This window comes from Heloderma suspectum, chromosome 2 (genome assembly GCF_057233095.1).
Source record: "Heloderma suspectum isolate Gila_16-S chromosome 2, 16-S_ref, whole genome shotgun sequence".
Taxonomy (NCBI): domain Eukaryota; kingdom Metazoa; phylum Chordata; class Lepidosauria; order Squamata; family Helodermatidae; genus Heloderma; species Heloderma suspectum.
In genome coordinates, this window is record NC_139459.1 from 357,933,613 (window position 1) to 357,953,078 (window position 19,466).

Below are 19,466 nucleotides of genomic sequence, written 5' to 3' on the forward strand. Positions count from 1 at the left end.
TAGGCCTTTGGTTTCATAAAGCGGCCTTCTCCTGAGACATCAGTGGTGTCACAAAGGTTTTAAGAGTTTAAATATTTATTTAAAACATTTCTGCCCCACCTTTCCATGTAAAAACTTCCAAGGCAGTTTGATTAAGGTCACAATCCTAAACATACAAGGAAGTGAGACCCACTGAATAGGGTGGGGCTTACTTCTGAGTAGATGCACACAGGATTGCCCTGTAAAAATCTATAATAATAATAAAAGAGAAGGTGTGTCTCAGTTTGTCTGTCCATCCATCAGCACCATAGCAGTAAGACCGTAAAACCTAGACTCCTGTAATTTAGCATGCATACTACGGGGACCCTAGGGGTGTGCACCTTGGAGTTATTTTGTTTTTTAAACGCTGGGGGTGGAGGTGGGGGGAAGCAACACTCAGGCACCCGTTCTTAGTTTTGAAGTTCTTACAGAAAGAACAACTTCTTTGCAGGGAAGGCCGAAACAAGTTCCCTGCAGCTGTTCCTTCTTTTTCCAGTGTATAGGGCTAGGTTGGTCTCCTCCATGCTGAGATGTTTCTCCTGGGAGGCAGGGGTGTGCAGCCCCCCAGTGGCCCTTGGCTGTCTGGCCAGTGGATGAGACCAGATAGTGCACTCCCAGGGAACTGTCACTTGAAGCTGTGTGCACAGTAAGCACATTTGTGGTGGGGGAACCGGGCTGTGGTTTCTTGAGGCATATGGGCAAAGTACGAGACATTTTCCTTTGCTATCCTGTTTCTCTGCTGAGCCCTCAAGCTGCCAGAGGGACATGGGATGGAGGCACATTTTGTATTAACTCGAAAACGGGTAGGGGTCCTGTGACGCTCTATATGGTGATGGACTCCAACCCCCATCAGCCCCAGCCAACATGGGCAGTGGTCAGGGAGGATGGAAGTTGTAGTCTTGACAACATCTGGAGGACCACAGGTTCTCTACCCCTGCTGTGCAGAGTTTACAATTACAAAATGTTAGGGGGGGGTGTCCTTGTCCATGTCCGTCCCTTGGGCTTCTGAAGAAAGAGGTAGAGGGTGCAATCCTATCCGGATAGGTGGCCGCCTCTGAACTCAGAGGCGACTGCCTAACCAATGCAGGGCAGGAGAAGCACGGAGGGGATCGTCCCCTCCACGCTTCAGCCACCCTGCATTTGCGGCTGGACAGCCTATTTCAGCTGTCTAGCCATGGGACCGCGGAGTGCAGGAAGTGGCAGCTGGACAACATGTAAGATGTGTCATACCAGCATTTCCGACTTCCCCGCCCTGACACACCCACAGGAATGCTTCGCTTTTGCTGCTCTGCACTCTGAGCACGGATCGTGGGGCCGTTCTGCACTGCCTATGAGGCAGCACGGGAAGGGGTAGAGGTCGGTTCTCAGGGAACCGACCTTGGAGCACGGACTCCGAGGTCAGTTCCCAGGAACCAACCTATCCTGTGGCTGTCTAGGCACTGACTAGCGGCCATAGGATTGCTCCCTTAGTGAGTTATGGCAAGGTAAGAGATGAGTCCGGAATTGTAAGAACATTTGCCCATCCAATCCAGTGATTTGTCTCCAATGTGACTTCCCAGTCGCCCCTGGCAAGCAGGCATGTGATGGAGGAAACATGGCCTTTGTTTGTCGCCAGTGAACTGGTTACAAAAGATGGGGTGGTGGTAGTGGATTAGTGGAATGCTTCGGTGATGAAGCGCTCCTGTGCAGCTCCATCCTTAGAGGCAGGATGTGTCTGTGGAGGCGGCAGCTGCTTTGTCTTCGGGAAGACACACCTATATGATTTGAAATTCAAATCTCACTTCAGCAGTTGTAAAATGTCCATATTCCAGTGGCATCGGCATCTCCCATCCTTGGAATCCTGTGGCAACCTGAGAAGACTGTTGCCTCAACTGGACTCCTCACGGGTCCCCACTTGGGGTCCACCTTCATCTTGAATGCTTTGGGCCCCAGAACGGGGTCTTAATTTTCTATTCGCCAAAGGCCCAGCATTGCGGTCCTCTGTGAAGACAGCCTCAACTCTTTCCTGTCCTGGAGCCTCGCTGGGTTTTTAAGGAAGCACGTCTGCCTCCCTTGGCACCACTATGAGGCTTTCAGGAGCAGCTTTTCTTCTAGGGGGTAAGTAATGGTTCTCTCAAACCCAGGAAGCTGGTGACTTCAATTTTGGTGGGGCTGTGAGTCCGTTCTGGGTTTTAGTCATAACCAGCCAGAACTCTAAAGGAGCTATCCAAGGTTCTGACTCTATTTTGGGGATATGGTTCAACACCTTGGATAGCTGTTTTAGAGTCCTGTCTGGTTCTGACTGAAACCCAGAATAGATTCACAGCTCCAACAAAATCAGAGCCACCAGCCTCTGCTGTCTCCAACTAGTAGCGCTCCGATTATTTTTAGAGTAAATCCATCCTAAAGAATGAACAAAGAGCCCTGCTGGATCCAGCCTTCCCCAACCTGGATTATGCATGGTGTGGAGAAAGTAGATAGGGAGATATTTTTCTCCCTTTCTCAAAATACCAGAAACGGGGGTCATACTATGAAACTGATTGGTGGGAGATTCAGGGCAGATAAAAGGAAGGGCTTCTTCACACAGCACATAGTTGAACTATGGAATTCGCTACCACAAGATGTAGTGATGGCCACCAGTTTGGATGGCCTTAAAAGGGGGTTGGACAAATTCCTGGAGGAGAAGGCTGTCAATGGCTACTAGTCCTGATAGTTGTCATTTACTACTAGTATCGGAGGAAGTGGGCCTGCATACACCAATTGCTGGGGAACATGGGTGGGAGGGTGCTGTTATGCTCACGTTCTGGTGTGGGTTTCCCGTGGGCAGCTGGTGGGCCACTGTGTGAACAGAACGCTGGACTAGTTGGATACTTGGTCTGATCCAGCAGGGCTCTTCTTACATTCTTATGGTGCCCTCCAAATATTTTGGACCAACTATCAACCCCAGCCAGCATGGCTAGTGGTCGGGAATGCTGGAAGTTGTAGTCCAAAATATCTGGAGGGCAACAAGTTGGGTGAGGCTGGACTCTATATAGTCCAGCATTCTGTTCCCACAGTGACCACCCAATGCCCCTGGGAAGCCCACAAGCAGGACCTGAGGACAATAGATTCCCATCAACTGGTATACAGAGGTATCTTGATACTGGAGGTAATACGTATTCCCATTACTAGTAGGTATTAATAGCCTTATCCATCATGTATGCATTTATTTACGACAAAATGTGAAGTGTTCCTGTTCAGGATTCCCGCCATGACAAACCTTCCCCACTGGCTTTCTGTTTCTCCTGCTCCAATAGTCAGCATTGCATGCTCACTGAGCATGTTCATTGAGCTTTTTATGGATCCCCCCCCTTAGGTCCCCTCCCCCCTTACAGATCTATTTATACTTCAACAGACCTTGAAGCCCGCTGATTCGTTACATTTCTATACCACCAAAGCTCTCTGGGCAGTTTACAAAGATTTAAAACCTTAAAAATCCAATATTGTACATAATAGAAAAACTACTTACATACAATTATAAACAGACAGTGCACACGCACATACTCACATACCTATCCAGCTAAACAATTTTAACAATCAACAATAAAAAATCCCACGACCCAATTAAAAGCCTTATCATATCCTGCCAAGTGCCTGAGGAAGGTTTTAACCTAGCACCGAAAAGATAATGTTTGCACCAGGTGGACCTTGTGGGGGGGGGGGCACCACCACTGAGAAGGCCCTCTCCCTTGTTGCCACCTTCTGAGCCTTTCTTGGAGGAGGCACCTGGAGGAGGGCCTTAGATGATGAGCACAGTATACAGGTAGGTTCATGCCGGGAGAAGCACTCCAGCAGGTATTGCAGTCCTCAGCTGTGTAAGGCTTTATAAGTCAAACCAGCACTTTTAAATACTTGATATCTCTGTCTTGTGCATGGATGGTGCTGTTTTGGCTACATAAGGCTATTCTACACTCAGAGAATTGAGTTAATATTAATAGCCATGATGGTTACCTAGATACATATCCTGCCCTTCAACGGTATTATCAGGGTGACTTACAATTTTAAATGCACCATAAAATAATGAATACATTATGACTACAATTACTACAATCCTACGTTTGTCTACTCGAAAGTCCCACTAACTTCAATGAAACTTACCCAGGTCGGTGGGTATAGCAGCCTTCCCCAACCTGGTGCCCTCCAGATATTTTGGACTATAATTCCCAGCATTCTTGACCATGTTCTGTGTGCCTGGAGCTGATGGGAGTTGAAGTTCAGAATATCTGGAAGGCACTAGGTTGTAGAAGACTGGAGTATAGGACTGAAGTCTAAAATAAAATAGATCAACAAAGCTTTAAAAGCCACATTATAAAAAGACAGTCTTTGGCTGGTACTGGAAAGACATCAGAGTAGGTGGCTGGGAATGATAAGAGTTGCCATCCAGCACATCGGGAGGGCACCAGGTTGGGGAAGGCTGTTTTACACATCAGGGAGCCATAGAGCCTTCCACTCTATGGCTCCTTCCATAGAGCCTTATGAGTTTACAAACATATTTCCATTTTACCACATTTGTTGGTTCCAGCGCTTTTCTGCATAAAGCATCAATGAAGGTGATTAAAAGTTGGCATCCCTGCATTGCCTGCAGGAAAAGTATGTGTGTGTGTTGTGTTCTGGGTGTATTTTCCATGTCAATGCGATTGCCATGCAAATGTCAGGGTTTGTCCTTCCTGACAATCTCTGATAGCTTTGGTAGCTTACTCAAAATAAAAAGCCGATGCAGAACAGCAGGGCAAACCTAGAATATGTAATGGCAGGATATTTCAGATGCCTCCCCACCCCTCCAGCTGTTTCCCTGACTATGCACATTCGGTCACATTTAACTTCAGAACCTACACGTAACAAACTAATCTAAACAGATAAACATCACTACGACAAAATTGTTAATTGGAATCTATTTATTTTAGAAAATTACAACATTAAAAGGAAGTGGTGGCATGGTGATTATATAACCCTTAGAAACTTTCTCTGTGATTACAGGAAAAGGGAGCGCAACAAAAATATGAGATTAATTAAAAGAATTGTAACTGCCAATGTTAGTACTACGAATTTAGCTAATAAAGAGAACAGCTTGAGCTTATAACATTGTTATGACTCCACTTACCTATCTTCTGCTGTTTACTACTTGCGATTTAAAGCTAAACTAAAACAAATCTAAAGTAAACTAAAACACAATTGTTAACTCTTTTTGTCCTCCTCCCGCACATTACTTGAATTATAAAAGCTAAGGTAAAGCATTGCTTTAATTCCTCTAGGCATGTGAAGTATTAACACGAGAAGCTAGAGTGAAAGGAAAAACGCAAGACTTGGAAATAATTCTACATTTCATCTTCAGGAATAACTCAAAGTCTCAGGCTCAGAATTTACTCTAAGACCCAAACTCAGAAAATATTCCAAGTCCTAACTTCAGAAATAATTCTAAGTTCTACTTTCAGAAAATATTCTAAGTTCTAAAGTCTAACAGTCTAGAGAAGTCCATAGTTACCCAAATCCTTGGGTCCAGTAGCCCAGAGAAGATCAGAGGTGAAGCAGTGAAACAGCAAAGTGAACTGCAACTCTCGCTACCTCTACTTTTATACACTTGTTCTGGACAAAGGTGGGGTCCCCAAAGAATGATGAGACCACCATTTTCCAATCAGAAATGGGGTGCATGAGTGATTAGACCAATCAGAAGGGAGGTGTCTGTCTCCAACAATCTCACATTTTATGCCCATGTGTTTTGGGAACATCTCTGTCTCTGGCATTAGCACTAACGGGTTATTTTTAAGTTTACTAAAACAAGGCTAAAAGTCGGCCATCAGGGCATGCTATCTTGATTGATGTCTTTCTCCCTGGTACATCTTCTTTGAAGTCATATTCATTGTTGATCATATTTGGTCATATCTACCTGAACACCTCCTCCCACTTGTCGCTCATGCTCAGTGCTATGACTTCCCCAGTCCAACTAGCATCAAGTAAGGACATTGTCTTATCTCCAGGTATACATCACGAGATGAGGAACAGTAATTTTCCTCCTCCTAGCAGGCAGATGAGCATGCTCAGTTCTTCTGTTCTTTCACTCCTACACCCGTTTCAGCTTGTCTGCCTTAGTGACCTTGAGCCTGGCCGCGTTCCAATGGCATGTTAAGCCATGGTGGCTTTTTAAATAGCCCATGATGCCCCACCACACGACTGGGCTAATAAGCTACTGTGAGTAGCTTATTAAGCTGCTGTGTGTAATTTGACTCACAACCGCACCCCCCACCCCCTGCCGCCCTCTGTCCTGCTGCAGTCCTTCCTCCTGAGCAGTGGTGCTGTTTCACCTCTAAAGCACTGGACATTTGCAGGATCCGGACAAAACTTCATACACAGCCTCCCCCAGTCAGGAGGCACATGATCCACCATCAAGACCTGGCGCAATCACTCATCAAGCAGTGAAAGTGCAGAAAAAGTGCAGCAACAAGGGTGTGCCAGTTATAAACCTTGGGGGTTTGCAGGATCGGGACCAAATGTCACACGCAGCCTCTCCTAGTCGGGAGGCACTGGACCCACCATCCAAACCCTGCGCAATTGCCCCAGGGGAGCAAAAATCCCAAGTTCAGCAAAAGGGGTAGTGGCTATAAACCCTTGGAGGTTTGCAGGATCCGGGACCAAACTTGGTATGTAGCCTCCCCTACTCAGGAGGCACTTGTCACACCAAAACCCTGCACCATTTTGCAATCAAGCAAAAATGCCCCAATACAGGCTTGAACACTGAGAAGCCTGTATTCCAGCCAGGGGGAGGGTGGTGGGCATTTTCTCTTGATCACTAAAGCACTAAAGCTCTTCAGCTATCTAAAGCCCTCAGCCCAGCCTCTATTGCAACAATGACTCTGGGGCTGAGTGCTATAGTTCGCTAGCCATCCATAGCCCTCCGCTCCAGAGTCGTTGTTGCAATAAGGGCTGGGCTGAGGGCTTTCGTGATCAAGTGAATATGTGCCTCCCCCCACCCCACGGCTGGAATACAGGCTTGTCATTATGAGTCTGGGGTCTTTTAGGGGTTCTTGTACGTCTCCCCCAAACCCTCCTTCAGGTCATTCAGTCGTTCCAGGTCAAATTAGCCATCCTCAGTTTGAAGTAGCCTCTTCAGGTTTTTGTTAGCAAAATTATTTAACCTTTTTAGTACCAGGTTAACAGACTACTCTCCCTCTCTCCATCCAGTTCCTGCCTCTTCCAAACAGATGCCTTGGCTTGGAACCCAACCAATGAGACCTTGTTGGGCTGTCTTTACGGTGTGATGCAGAGACAGCTGGTATTTCCTGGCAGGCAGGGCACCAAACACCCAGCTGTGGCCGAGTTCCCCCTCCTCTCTGGTTTGAACTCCTGCTCTAGCTGGCTCCGCCTAGTACAACTCCTTGCCTCCGTCTGCCTTTAGCTGTCCTGCCCCACCAGCCCCAATGGGCATCAGCCACCACTGGTGTGATGTTTTTACCCTCTGTCCAAAGGCTCCTAGTACCTCAGTGGCATTGTTGGCCCCTAATCTCCCCTGTGCTTGGTCTCCATCTGTTTCAACATCCTACAACCCAGTCTTATTAGGCTTCTTACTTTCCAAGAGAGGTGGGGTAGGGTTAGAGGTCGAGTCTAGAAGCCTGATATATTTGGTTCCTTCCTCATCCCATTTTATTTATTTATGTTACGACATTTGTATACTGCTCTGTATCTAGACAGATTCCGGAGGGGTGAACAATAAAAGATACAAAACAGGATAAAAGAATAAAACACTATGTTAAAATAATTACTATTTTTAAAAGGAAACAGAATTCTGACAACACCGTGGCCGTTCACTCAAGGAAGGCTTCCTGAAATAAAGATGTTTTCTTTCTGACAGCCACTGTAGAAAGGCTCATGGCCTCAGAGCGTGAGTACTTCCTTGTCCACGACCCCCAGACCTTCTTTGATGCCTACTGCCACTGCCGTCAACGCAGCACCACGCTGGCAACGTTCCGAGATGCCAACTGCTCTGTCTGGATTGGGCTGTACTATCAAGTTTTCTCCTGGATGTGGGTTAATGGTGACCCATATAGGTTTCAACAGTGGAGCCCAGGAACCAGGCCCTCACAGAGTCGTGCGGTTATGAAACAGGGCCTGTGGTATCCAGAGAACTGCCACCAGAAGAATCCTTTTGTGTGTTACATAGGTGAGTGTGTGTGTGTGTGGGGGGTGTCTGTGCCTGTGCCTGTGTGCAGGTATGCATTAAGAGTGGGCATGGTTGGGCACCTGCCAAGGTCCCGCACCCCAGCAGGGGCCTACTGACAGTGGCTGCTCCTCCTGCTTGCTCCCCTGCTTCTTGCTCTGGCCCAGTCAACGGTGGTGGTGAGGTGGAGCACTAGGCACCGCTGCCTCCTGGCTGATTGATTCTCTGCCTGCCAAGCAAGCAAGTGGTTGCAGTGATGGGAAAGAGGAAGAGTAAGAGCAGGGGGTGACTGTGGCGGTGATGAGAAGGGGCCCACTGAGGGTGCCTTGCCCAAGGGCCTTCAAAGCCTGGCACCGACACTCTGTGCGTGTATGTGGTCACGTTGTTGTTGTTGTTGTTGTTATTTTATATCCCGCCTTTCTTCCTCTTGCAAGGAACCCAAAGGGGGCTGACATGGTCTTTCTCCTCCTCACAATTCTATCCTCATAACAACCCTGTGAAGTAGGTTAGGCTGAGAATCAGTGACAGGCCCAAAGTCACCCAGGGAGCTTCATGGCTGAGCGGGGACTTGAATGGGGGTCTCCCCATTACTAGTCCAACACTCTAACCACTGTACCACACTGGCTGTCTATGTTGTCACTGTGCAATCAACCATTCATTCACCTTCCGTCTGTTTCTGATGGTAGACTTACAGGGCGGCATTTCTGCTCCTCTCCTCCCGCCCGCAGCTGCCAGTGCCCCCAAAGATCTGGTTTGAGGGGCCCCTAGCCCTCTGGAGCACATTCGGAAGGTGTAGGGAGGGGGTGCAGGGGGAATTCCCACCCACCCACGCCGTTTCAGCGACGGAAGCCGTGCAGTCAGAGGGAGGACTTCATTGGATTCCACCCGTAGTTTTGCTGTGAACTAATTTGCACCAGTCGATAACTGAGTACAACCACTGTGAGAACCAAGACGAGTCAGCTAAGGGCCTTCCCAGATGACTAAAAAAAAAAAAAGCCTTGATTGCTGAACTTTGTTGTGAGGAATCCAGATGGTGTCTTCCCCAATGAGTGTGCAAATTGTGGAGAACTTACACTTCCGCAGCACCCAAACCACAACTTTGAGAGTCAGTGTATAAAGTGTCGAACCTGGACTTGGGTTCAAATCCCCCCGATGGATAACCTTGGGCCTGTCACCGTCTCTCAGCCTAACCTACTTCAATGGGTTGCTATGAGAATAAAATTGGAGAAGTGGAACCTGCGACAAAATGTTGCAGTGCAGAGTACTCCTAGTTAGCCTTTCAGCCAGCCAGCTTCCTTTCAGGATACTCCATTCCATCCCCACTCCCACTCAGCATTCTATTGCCACTGTTTCGGGGTCCCGCCCTAAAGATATGTCTACTTCTGCAAACCTTGGGGTTCCCCTGAGCATGCTGCCAGCTCCCTCTTGTTTCTCAGTAGCCCTGTTTTGGCTATATAGCCATGATAACTCAGAACCTGAGTTCACTATTTCTCTGTGTGTGTGCGCACGTGCCAATTTGTAACCATGGCGCATGGTGTGGTATGATACCACTTTGGTAAATGCAGGAGAGGGGAACCTGCAACCTGCAGGCTGCATGCAGCCTGCCACATCCTCTTTTGTGGGCTCCACTCCCCCCCCCCCCAGTTTTAACATCATCATCACATAAATGATCCCCTACGTTCTGCCTTTCAGGACCTGCAGGTGGAGTTCCTCTTCTTCTCAGCTTAGTGCTAAGCTGCCATTCCAGACCTGTTCAGACAGATGTCTCGACTCCCTCCCCGCAGTCCACCAAGGCTGGTAAGCATCTTCAATTTCCACCTTCAACATGGTGGCTGGAACCAGCTGTGCGGTAATTCCTCTATGTGCCCCAGGGGGAACGGTCGAGCACTGTTACGTATTACTGATATATGTTTTTTATCCTGCTGTTCAGTACTTATATATTTCCAGGGCAGCTAATTATCATAATGGTAACAAAACAATAAAGTCAGTAGATCAAAACAACAGATACTAGAATAAAAACACTAGATTTAAAGATAGCATAAAAGATAGTATCATAAGAATTTTTAAAAGCACGGGGGAGAATAGTGTTTGCCTAGTATTGGAAAGATGTAAAAATGCCTCTAGATGAGGCTCCCCAGCAAACATGTAACATGGCGCTACAACCAAGAAGGCCCTCTCCCTTGACAGGGTGGCCACGTCTGCATCGCCAAAAAGAGGAAATGTGGGGGGGGTTGTAAAAAAGGACAAAAGAGGACAGAGATTTGCATAAAATTTGCACATGCTCATTTATATGTATATCTGTACATATCAATGAGCATATGCAAATTGTATATATTTACTTATGTCTTTGTTTATTCAAAGCATTTCTATCCTGCTCCTGAGTCAAAAGACTCCCAGGGCAATCTTCCTCTATCGCAGATCTATCCCACCGCTTGGTTACCTCTGAGATTTGGGGATGTGGGGGGAATTTTCTATGTCACAGAACATAATTTCCAGGTATATGTGAGGCCCCCAAACTCCCTTCTGATAGATTACACGTTGCCTCTACAGGCCGCGGTGCCGCTAGTGGTGGACCCTGGGGCCAAATCTAGGGCCCGCAGCCCAGCCCCACCTGCCAGAAATGGCCGCCCAGAGAGCGACAGGGCATCAGAAGCAAGCTCCATTTTATACCTGTGCTCATGCTGTCGCTGTGATTTAAATGAGCTCAAAATGTTCAACTGCAGATGCTCAGAGGGCCAGGAATGTAGAAGCAGTTGTAAAGCATGGAATGGCGGTTGTGGGGGCAGAGAGGAGCAGCGCTAGTCATGTGCTTCTCAGCCAGGGCCGGTCCTGCCACTTGGCAGAGTGAGGCAGTCGCCTCAGGCAGCAGAAGCTGCAAGGCAGAAGCCAGGTGTTGGAGGAGAGACCTGTGGGCCGTGCAGCCTGCCCTGTGACGCCTAAGCTAGCCTGCTGCCTTCAGGTGCAGTGGAGGGTGCTGTCCCATTGTCAGTGATGGGAGAGAGCACCATCTTGTTCTTTACCTCAGGCAGCAAAAGGTCTTGGGCCGGCCCTGTTCTCAACTGAAGTAATACATGTGGCCATCTAAAGCCCCACCACCACCCCCGTTCTTTAATCCCAGGGTCTCAAACAACTTAGCTGCACCTCTGTCTACAGTGCCCTATTGTATTGCAAAAACTGCCTGTTCAGGTAAATGCCAGTGAATGGGAATTTGTCTCCTGGCTTAGATATTCTTTCTTCTAATAGGTTCCGTCTCTGAGCTGATGTCTTTGGAGTGTGAGTGCCTCCTCCTCAATTCCAAGGTCCCTCGTTAGGCCCTAGAAATCGGGAAACTACACTCATATATGCAGACAGGTTGCCTCTTTCCACTTCTCCCCAAAAAGGTTGGCCTCTTAAAGCCATAATCCTTCCTCCTGCCCCTGCCCTGCCCCCCCTCCCCGAGAGAAATGAATGGAGGGCCAGAGAAAACTATGGATAGGTAATTACTCTGTGCACCAGTAGGTGGCAACTCTGAGCAGTCCAACAGTGCCTTATCCTCAAATAACGGAAGATACGTATTGACCCCGACCCCATGTTGTTCCAAAGCAAGCCAGCGCACCCCAGATGCAAACCCGACATCCTTGAGTATGAGTACAGTGCAGTTCTCTAGATGGTGTGTGTGGATGTGTGTTTGTAGACATGGGCCTTCCTTCTTTTCTTCTCATTTATTTTATTTATGGTACTTTTGTATTTATTTATTTCAGAAAATTTTAATATCGGCTTTCATTTTTTAAACAATCCCAAAGTGGTTCGTAAAGAAAATAATAATAATAATAATAATAATAATAATAATAATTGTTGTTGTTGTTGTTCAGTCATTCAGTCGTGTCCGACTCTTCGTGACCCCATGGACCATAGCACGCCAGGCCTTCCTGTCCTGCGTTCTCTCCCGGAATAAAACCAAATAATAAAACAGTGATCAAACAATATGCCGTTCAAATAACTAAGGGTAGCTGGCCATGCTAAATGTCAGAGAAACGACAAACAACTGTGTCATAAATTGCCAGCGGAAACACTCCACTGAGAGGGATGCCGAGCTGAGCTGGGGGGAACGCCAAGCTGAGCTGAGGGGGATGCCAAGATGAGTTGTGGGGGTGCCAACATCACACCTGCACCAGGCCCCATAAACCCTCTTGGAGGCTCTGCAAAGGGCACCAGGGTCACTCCTCACCCAGAGCTTTATTTCCCTCTGGAAATTATCTAGTGATGTAGATTTAATAGGGCCCCTGGGGCAAAGTCTGTTTCACAGGCTGCACAACCCTTGGCACACCTTTGTTTGACTTGAAAGAGCCCCAAGGGAAGACTTTGCTTGACTTGGATTTACATATAAAGCATTTTAATACCACATTTTGGATTCTGTTCCTGATTTGCTTGAAGCTGTTGATGGGTGCAGGCTTTCCTGCTTTTAAAAAATATTTATTGTATTGGGGCACGCTCTTATCGTCCCAGATCAGGTTTGGAAACAATCACCTTCTGCCAGTGTATTCCTAGCTAAATCCTGCAACTTGTATAAATTATGCAGATTAGGACGTGTGTTCTGTATTCTGCTTCTTTTTTCTTTTCTTTTTTACTCTTGCATACTTCTGGGAAAAGGCACTGAAATCCTGCCCCTTATTATTTACTGTGTGTATCCCACCTTTCCTACAAAGAGCTCAGGGCAATGTACATAATTCTTTTCCCTCCCCATTTTATTCTCACAACAACCCTGCGAGATATGCTAGGATGAGAGAGAATGTCACTATGGGGGATTTCCTCTCCCCAGCACTGCCTAAGGGGAAACTGTTCCTTCACTGGGCAAACCCACCTGTGGAGTTTCTTGTCTTTAGCAAATACTTATATTGCAGGGCTTAAGGAGCTGTCATGACTTCCAATCCTTCCAGTACACACACTCTGACAATCTGACACAGGACACACAAATCAGTGAGACTTCTTTATTCAGAAAATCCCACAGCAGAAGTTTAATGGTTACAGTCTTCAAAAATCATATAGCTGATGGTCATTAGCTATAGGCTCTATGTAATTCCAGAACCATCTAAAGCTGAAAAACTACAACTATGACAGAGGTCTGCACAACAGGTTTCCCCATTGAAATCTCTGTGGCTCAAAACACAGGGGAAGAAGTTCAGGAATCCTGGGGTCACCCTTCCCAGGCAATCAAAGGCATGAGTTCTAGAAAAAGCCCAAACAAATTCACACACCGAGAGACTTCATCTAACCTTGGATCTTCATTGGGACCTCTGCGCTACATGGTCAAGGCCTATTAAGTCCAAGAGTAAAACCACACAAGCAGAGAGTTCAGCGACCACAGCTTTCACTTTGGTAACTCCACGCTGCATGAGTCCAGACAGATAAAAGTCTAAGAGACAGGATCAAACCCAGCCTGCCAGCACTCTGAGCTGACAACAAGGAAGACACGCAATCCACAGCAAACTGAGAGTTTTATGAAAAGTTTTACAGTACTTCTCATGGCAAGTCCTTAGCAATCCAAAATTCTAATTAGAAACAGAATCCATGTGTAGAGTGCCTCTGTTATAGAAATTTCAGTTGTAGTATGTCTGTTATCCCATGATTTTATAAGCTAGGCTATGTCTGTTTTACCTCAGTGTGAGACTGCCATGCTAAACAAAGACACAGCGCCTTATCAGAGACTCAGGAATGCCAAGAATGTGTTTACTAGAGTACAAGGCTACCTCTCTGCGCATGCCTAGATATGTCAAAGGTGCTGCCTGTCTTCTGTTTCCCTCTCAGCCAAAGAGATTAGTACAGCGCAAGCGTAAGACAGCCCCAAAGGTCTTGCCCATATAAACTTTTGAATCACATCACTTGATTGTAACCTTTGATGGAGCGTTAGCCCCAAGGGTTGCCTTATTCTGCAGAATAAAATCGTGTTGGACCAAATCTCTGCCTCCTCTCATTCTTGGTAAACGAATTGGAAGGTCTACCAGGGAAAAGAACACAATTTTTGTAACAAATTTGGCGACCGCGGCAGGACAGCCCTGTGTGACCTGGGAGCTAGGCAAACGCTGGATCAACCCAAGCGGAGGGCGCCCTGGACCTTGTTTGGTTCACCGTGAGGTTTGAGGCAGCTGTTGCCTGGCAACCCAGCTAGCAAAGGACTCCTGAAGAGACGAGGCAAGTGGCGGTCTTTGGAGGACAGGACGAAACACTGTCCGACTCTGGGGTCGTTTGGAGGCTGAGCTACGAGGTAAGTTGGATCGCACTGTCTGGGCCGTCTGGGGAGTGCAAATCTCCCATTCTTGTCTAACTGAGCCTTGCTTAAGCAGCAGTTGGGAAAGAAAAAAAAAAAATTGGCCGACAGGATAGGATCAAAACTTTCGTAGGAGAAAATAGCCAAGACCCACTGGGATGCATGCTTAAGAATTTTAAGTTGTTTAATGACAAAAGATGAGCTCATAAAGTTTTGTAATGGGGAATGGGTGACATTTAGTGTTGGCTGGCCAACTGGGGGAAGCTGAAAAAAAAAATGTTGGGTCCAAGGTATATAATAAAGTGATTGTTGATAACCATGGGGATCAGCTGCCTTATATTGATGCTTGGCAAATGTGGATATTGAAAAATCCTGACTGAATAAGAAAGCATAAAGGTCAATATTGTAAAGTCATGATGGTATGCTCCGAGATGAAGCCCAAAGCCCCTGTTCTCCCTGATTCAAGCCCCACGGAAAGAGCTTGGAGATTAAGAGATCCTGCCCAAGGCTCCCTGGGTTTCCCCTGCCCTATTCGGCCTGTTAGGTTGGGAGGAGAGGTTGCTGAGGGGAGGAGGGAGAGAAGCCCCCCCCCACGGAGAACCCATCTGTTACATCCCCACGTCTCGCTCGGTCTAGCTCCTTCTAAGTTGAAACATCTTCCAGTGTATTCAAGTTTGTTAGAGGAAGCAGGAACAGCTACAACAACAACAAAAAAGTTGTAAACTCTGAAGAAAGAGATTTGTTCGAAGTCTTAAAGACTGTGGCAAAATTAAAGGAACAAAGACAGAGCAATGTCTGGGTCTGTGTAAGCTTATCTCTGCCAGTCTATTGAGAGCAGAGCTAAGGGGGGGTTGCCCGGCCCCACCAGAAGATGTCTGTAAGGACCTAATAGAAACAGTAAGATTTGCAAAAGAATTGCCCAAGTTGAAGCATCACAGCTGGAAAGCTGAGCAGACCTTGCTCTTATCTGTCGAAGAATCTAAAAGAGGTGTAAGGTTACACCTTCTACTCTTAAATTAAAGAAAAGACAGACAGCCTTTGCTAACATCCCATTTTTATTGCCCAAAGCTTTTTGTTTGGATCCATTATTGTTTGGATTTTTGAGAGGCACTCTGCACATGGATTAGAACTTTAGACTGTTAGAGATTTGCCATGAACAGTACTGTGAGGCTTGTCATAGCCATAAACTCCGGTTGTTGTAAATTGTGTGTTTGTTTGTGATCAGCTCAGTGCACAGTTTGATTTGTAACTTCAACACTCAGATAAAAAGCTGTATTTCCAAGGCTTTGAGAGATTCACAAACTACAAAGGAAGCAGCCTTCAAAAAGTTCAAAGAGAAACTACGAAAGTTAGTTTCCGTTTAGAAAAAAAGGGGGCCAATAAATTGTATTAAAAAGTGAGAGAGGAAAATTCCCCCTCCCCTTCTCCTGTGGCATCTCTAAGCCCAGCTGTGCTTCTAAAGCCTGAGAAAGTTCCTGCCCCACGTATTCCAGCTCTTTCTCAAAATCTGAACTGTCTGGACACTCTAAATGCTCAGAGGCAAGCTTGTCACTCTGTCAAAATTCATAAAGTGTGGAGTTGCCGATGCAAAAATGGTGGCTTAAAACTTTTTGCATATATAAAAATGCCCTTCCCTTGATCTTAATGGGCCCTGGCTGTGTAGCCAGAAGAACAGTATGATTGCCAGATCTGCTCCACCATGCCCTGCAATGAAAAAAAAATGTTTTTCAGTCATGCTGTTAGATTTCAATGGTGTAAAGCAGAAAAGGCAAGAAAAAAAAAAAAGAAGAGAAAGTTGCAGAAGACTGATGGGGCAGCAGCAATGTCTCTGCCCCAGTTGATAGAGATTGCTTATAAGGTGTTTGTGAATAGTGAAAAAGTAGAGAAGAAGGAAGCAGATAAGAAGGGCAGACAGAACGCAGCTTTGATTGCAATGGCAATCACAGGGCAAGCCCCTGATTGGGCAGATAAAGGTTTAAAGAAAGATTTTGGGAATCAGAGAAAGCTTAATTTGGGAAGAAATGAATGCGCTTACTATGAAGAGAAGGGACATTGGCAAAAAGACTGCCCAAAGCGAAAGGGGAAGAAGAGGGGGGCGATGGTGGCCATAAAAGGGAAAGAGGACCAGCCGTGGGTGTCCTTGCTTCAATATTCAAATGACCTTCTTCTGGCCACCAAGACAGAGGACTCATGTGCTAAAGCTACTATCTCCCTCTTGCAAGAATTAAACTTGAAAAGCTATAAAGTGTCAAGAGAAAAGGCTCAGATTTGCCAGACCCATGTCACCTTCTTGGGCTACCTGATTCGAAAGGGAACCAGAGACCTGAGCACTGCTCGGTTGGACGTCATACAGAAGACACAGAGGCCTACAGACCCTCGAGAGTTGCGAGCCTTCCTTGGGCTTACCGGGTTTTTTTTACAATGTGGATACCTGATTATGGAGGGAAAGCGAAACCCCTGTATGAAGCTTTGACAAAAAAAAAAAATATCATCCACTGAAAATGGACAAATAAAATGGAAAAGGCTTTTCTTAAGCTGAAGCAAGCCTTGGTGTCGCCACCTGCTCTGGCCTTACCAGATCCCGACAAACCGTACCGGCTCTATGTACATGAAAATAAAGGAGTGGCATCAGGGGTTTTGACCCAAAGGACAGGTCCTTCCTGGAGACCTGTAGGATACTACTCGAAGACTCTGGATCCAACCGCAAAGAGATGGCCTGCTTGCTTAAGGGCCGTGGCAGCAACTGTGCTTTTATCGGTCACGCCAGTCACGCTATGAGATCTCCCTGCTTTCAAGCCCAGGCCTCATCCTGCCACCTTGCTCCCTAAGCCAGGTCTAAATTGTCATGACTGTTTAAAAATTTTAAGTCAGGTGACTCTGATCAGGCCTGACCTCACTGATTCCTTGTTACCAAAGCCAAACCTTAAGGTGTTTGTAGATACACAAGATGTGCAGTAGTTACTCTCGAAAAAGCGCATGGAAAGAGTGCCAATCCCGAAAAAATAAGAGGCAATGCTTTGGCAGATAAGGCTGCAAAAGAAGCCGCACAAATGAGAAGTGAGGAGGTGCATTATGAAAGAGACCTAATCCCATATTTGAGTACAGATTTGGTTCCAATCTACTCTCCAGCTGAGCATGAGAGAGCTCTTGAATACAAGGCAAAGCATACTAAAGATGGATGGTAGATAGTCCCAAGAGGCAAAGTGTTCATATCCAGGCCTCTTCTGAGCTTTATAGTGAGAGACTTGCACCAGGCTACACATCTAAGAAAAATTGCAATAGAAGATCTACTCGTGAGACACAGTGTAGCCCCTAAATTAAAATGGCCACAGGCCTTGCCAATCGCCTTAACCCGAATACAGTGCACCCCCAGGGGAAGTATTAAATTGACACCGTTTAAAATGTTATATGGGCGCCCACCTCAGATGTTACCTATGGCTGATAGCTTAAATATAAACTTAAAAGTAAGGGCTTTAAAGATCCATGAATATGTTACTGCCTTGCAGTCTGTTTTGTCTTGTCTTCACAGGTTCGCAGCACCATACGAATCCTTGCCTTTAGATGCTCCAGTGCATAATTTCAGTCCTGGTAATTAGGTGCTGATCCAGTCCTGGAAAGATGAACCACTTACTGAAAAATGAAAGGGTCCATTCCAGGTTCTACTCACCACTCACACGGCTATAAAAGTCGCTAGAAGAAAGAAGTGGATCCATCACACCCACATAAAAGCATCACCTGCACCAGAGGGGGTCACACCGGAAGCTGACCCACCTGAAGGCCACCGTTAAAGTAGCAAACCACTAGAAAAATAGGGCAACTTATAAAACAAATGAGTAAAAACTGTGATGACACTGTAATAACAACTGTCAGATTCAGAACCAAACAAGGTAGGGGGTGAACTAGTTACAGGATTGCTTACCCTGGGTTTATACCCAGAAATTATTGCAGAAAAAGTATCCTAGGCCTCACTTGCCATTTAGAAGAGACCATCAGTGCCACAGCCATAATGGTAAGGGCCATGCAATCTGAAATTGAAGATCTCAGCCAGCTAGTGGCCCAGTATCAGTTTGCTTTAGATTATCTCTTAGCACGCCAAGGTGGCTTCTGCACCCTAGTGAAGCAAGTTCCATGATTTAAACAAAACCATAGAAGATGAAATTGCCAAACTACAAGATATGATTGGACAGAATTATTCAGGAGCAAGTGATCCTTGGTTATAGTTGACTTCCTGGCTCCCTGATTTTGCATGGTTAAAACAACTTGTAATCAATGCAGTCTTGTTTGTTATGATACTATTGATGCTGGTTTGTGCCTTTAAGTGTGTAGTCCACTGCTGGACCAAAGAGAGGTATGAGATTTAAGAAAAGCCTTTTGAGGGGGGACTGTTATAGAAATTTCAGTTGTAGTATGTCTGTTATCCCATGATTTTATAAGCTAGGCTATGTCGGTTTTACCTCAGTGTGAGACTGCCATGCTAAACAAAGACACAGCGCCTTATCAGAGACTCAGGAATGCCAAGAATGTGTTTACTAGAGTACAAGGCTACCTCTCTGCGCATGCCTAGATATGTCAAAGGTGCTGCCTGTCTTCTGTTTCCCTCTCAGCCAAAGAGATTAGTACAGCGCAAGCGTAAGACAGCCCCAAAGGTCTTGCCTATATAAACTTTTGAATCACATCACTTGATTGTAACCTTTGATGGAGCGTTAGCCCCAAGGGTTGCCTTATTCTGCAGAATAAAATCGTGTTGGACCAAATCTCTGCCTCCTCTCATTCTTGGTAAACGAATTGGAAGGTCTACCAGGGAAAAGAACACAATTTTTGTAACACCTCCAGAGGCCCAGATGATAGTGGATCCAAATAGGGAGTGTTTCAGGCAATTAAGACAAGATGTTCTTAGCAAGAGATTCCTTGCTTTTGCATCAGCTTAAAAGGGGAACGTGTGACTGTAAGGCACCGCCTCTAGACCACTTGACAGACAAGGGCTTCTGGCCTTTCAGCAAGGCCCCTGACCAAACAGGGCATCACTGTTCAGCCCTC

The 19,466-nt window shown here is 46.3% G+C and overlaps 1 protein-coding gene across 1 annotated transcript; it reads left to right on the forward strand.

Moving 5' to 3' along the window:
* Window positions 1–257: 257 nt before the first annotated feature.
* On the forward strand, window positions 258–19,174 carry LOC146355558 (uncharacterized). Its single transcript, XM_084840993.1, has 4 exons — window positions 258–2,115; window positions 7,880–8,188; window positions 9,878–9,982; window positions 17,959–19,174. The coding sequence occupies exons 1-4, from the start codon at window positions 2,082–2,084 to the stop codon at window positions 17,988–17,990; spliced, it is 480 nt and encodes a 159-aa protein (XP_084697119.1). The 5' UTR covers window positions 258–2,081; the 3' UTR covers window positions 17,991–19,174.
* Window positions 19,175–19,466: the final 292 nt, after the last annotated feature.

Bases quoted from the DNA above. Each gene is read 5' to 3' on its own strand.
- LOC146355558 (XM_084840993.1), top strand. From the start codon at position 2,082: ATGAGGCTTTCAGGAGCAGCTTTTCTTCTAGGGG. The intron at 2,116-7,879 runs GTAAGTAATGGT...TCTTTCTGACAG, and splicing joins AGCAGCTTTTCTTCTAGGGG to CCACTGTAGAAAGGCTCATG. The intron at 8,189-9,877 runs GTGAGTGTGTGT...TCTGCCTTTCAG, and splicing joins TCCTTTTGTGTGTTACATAG to GACCTGCAGGTGGAGTTCCT.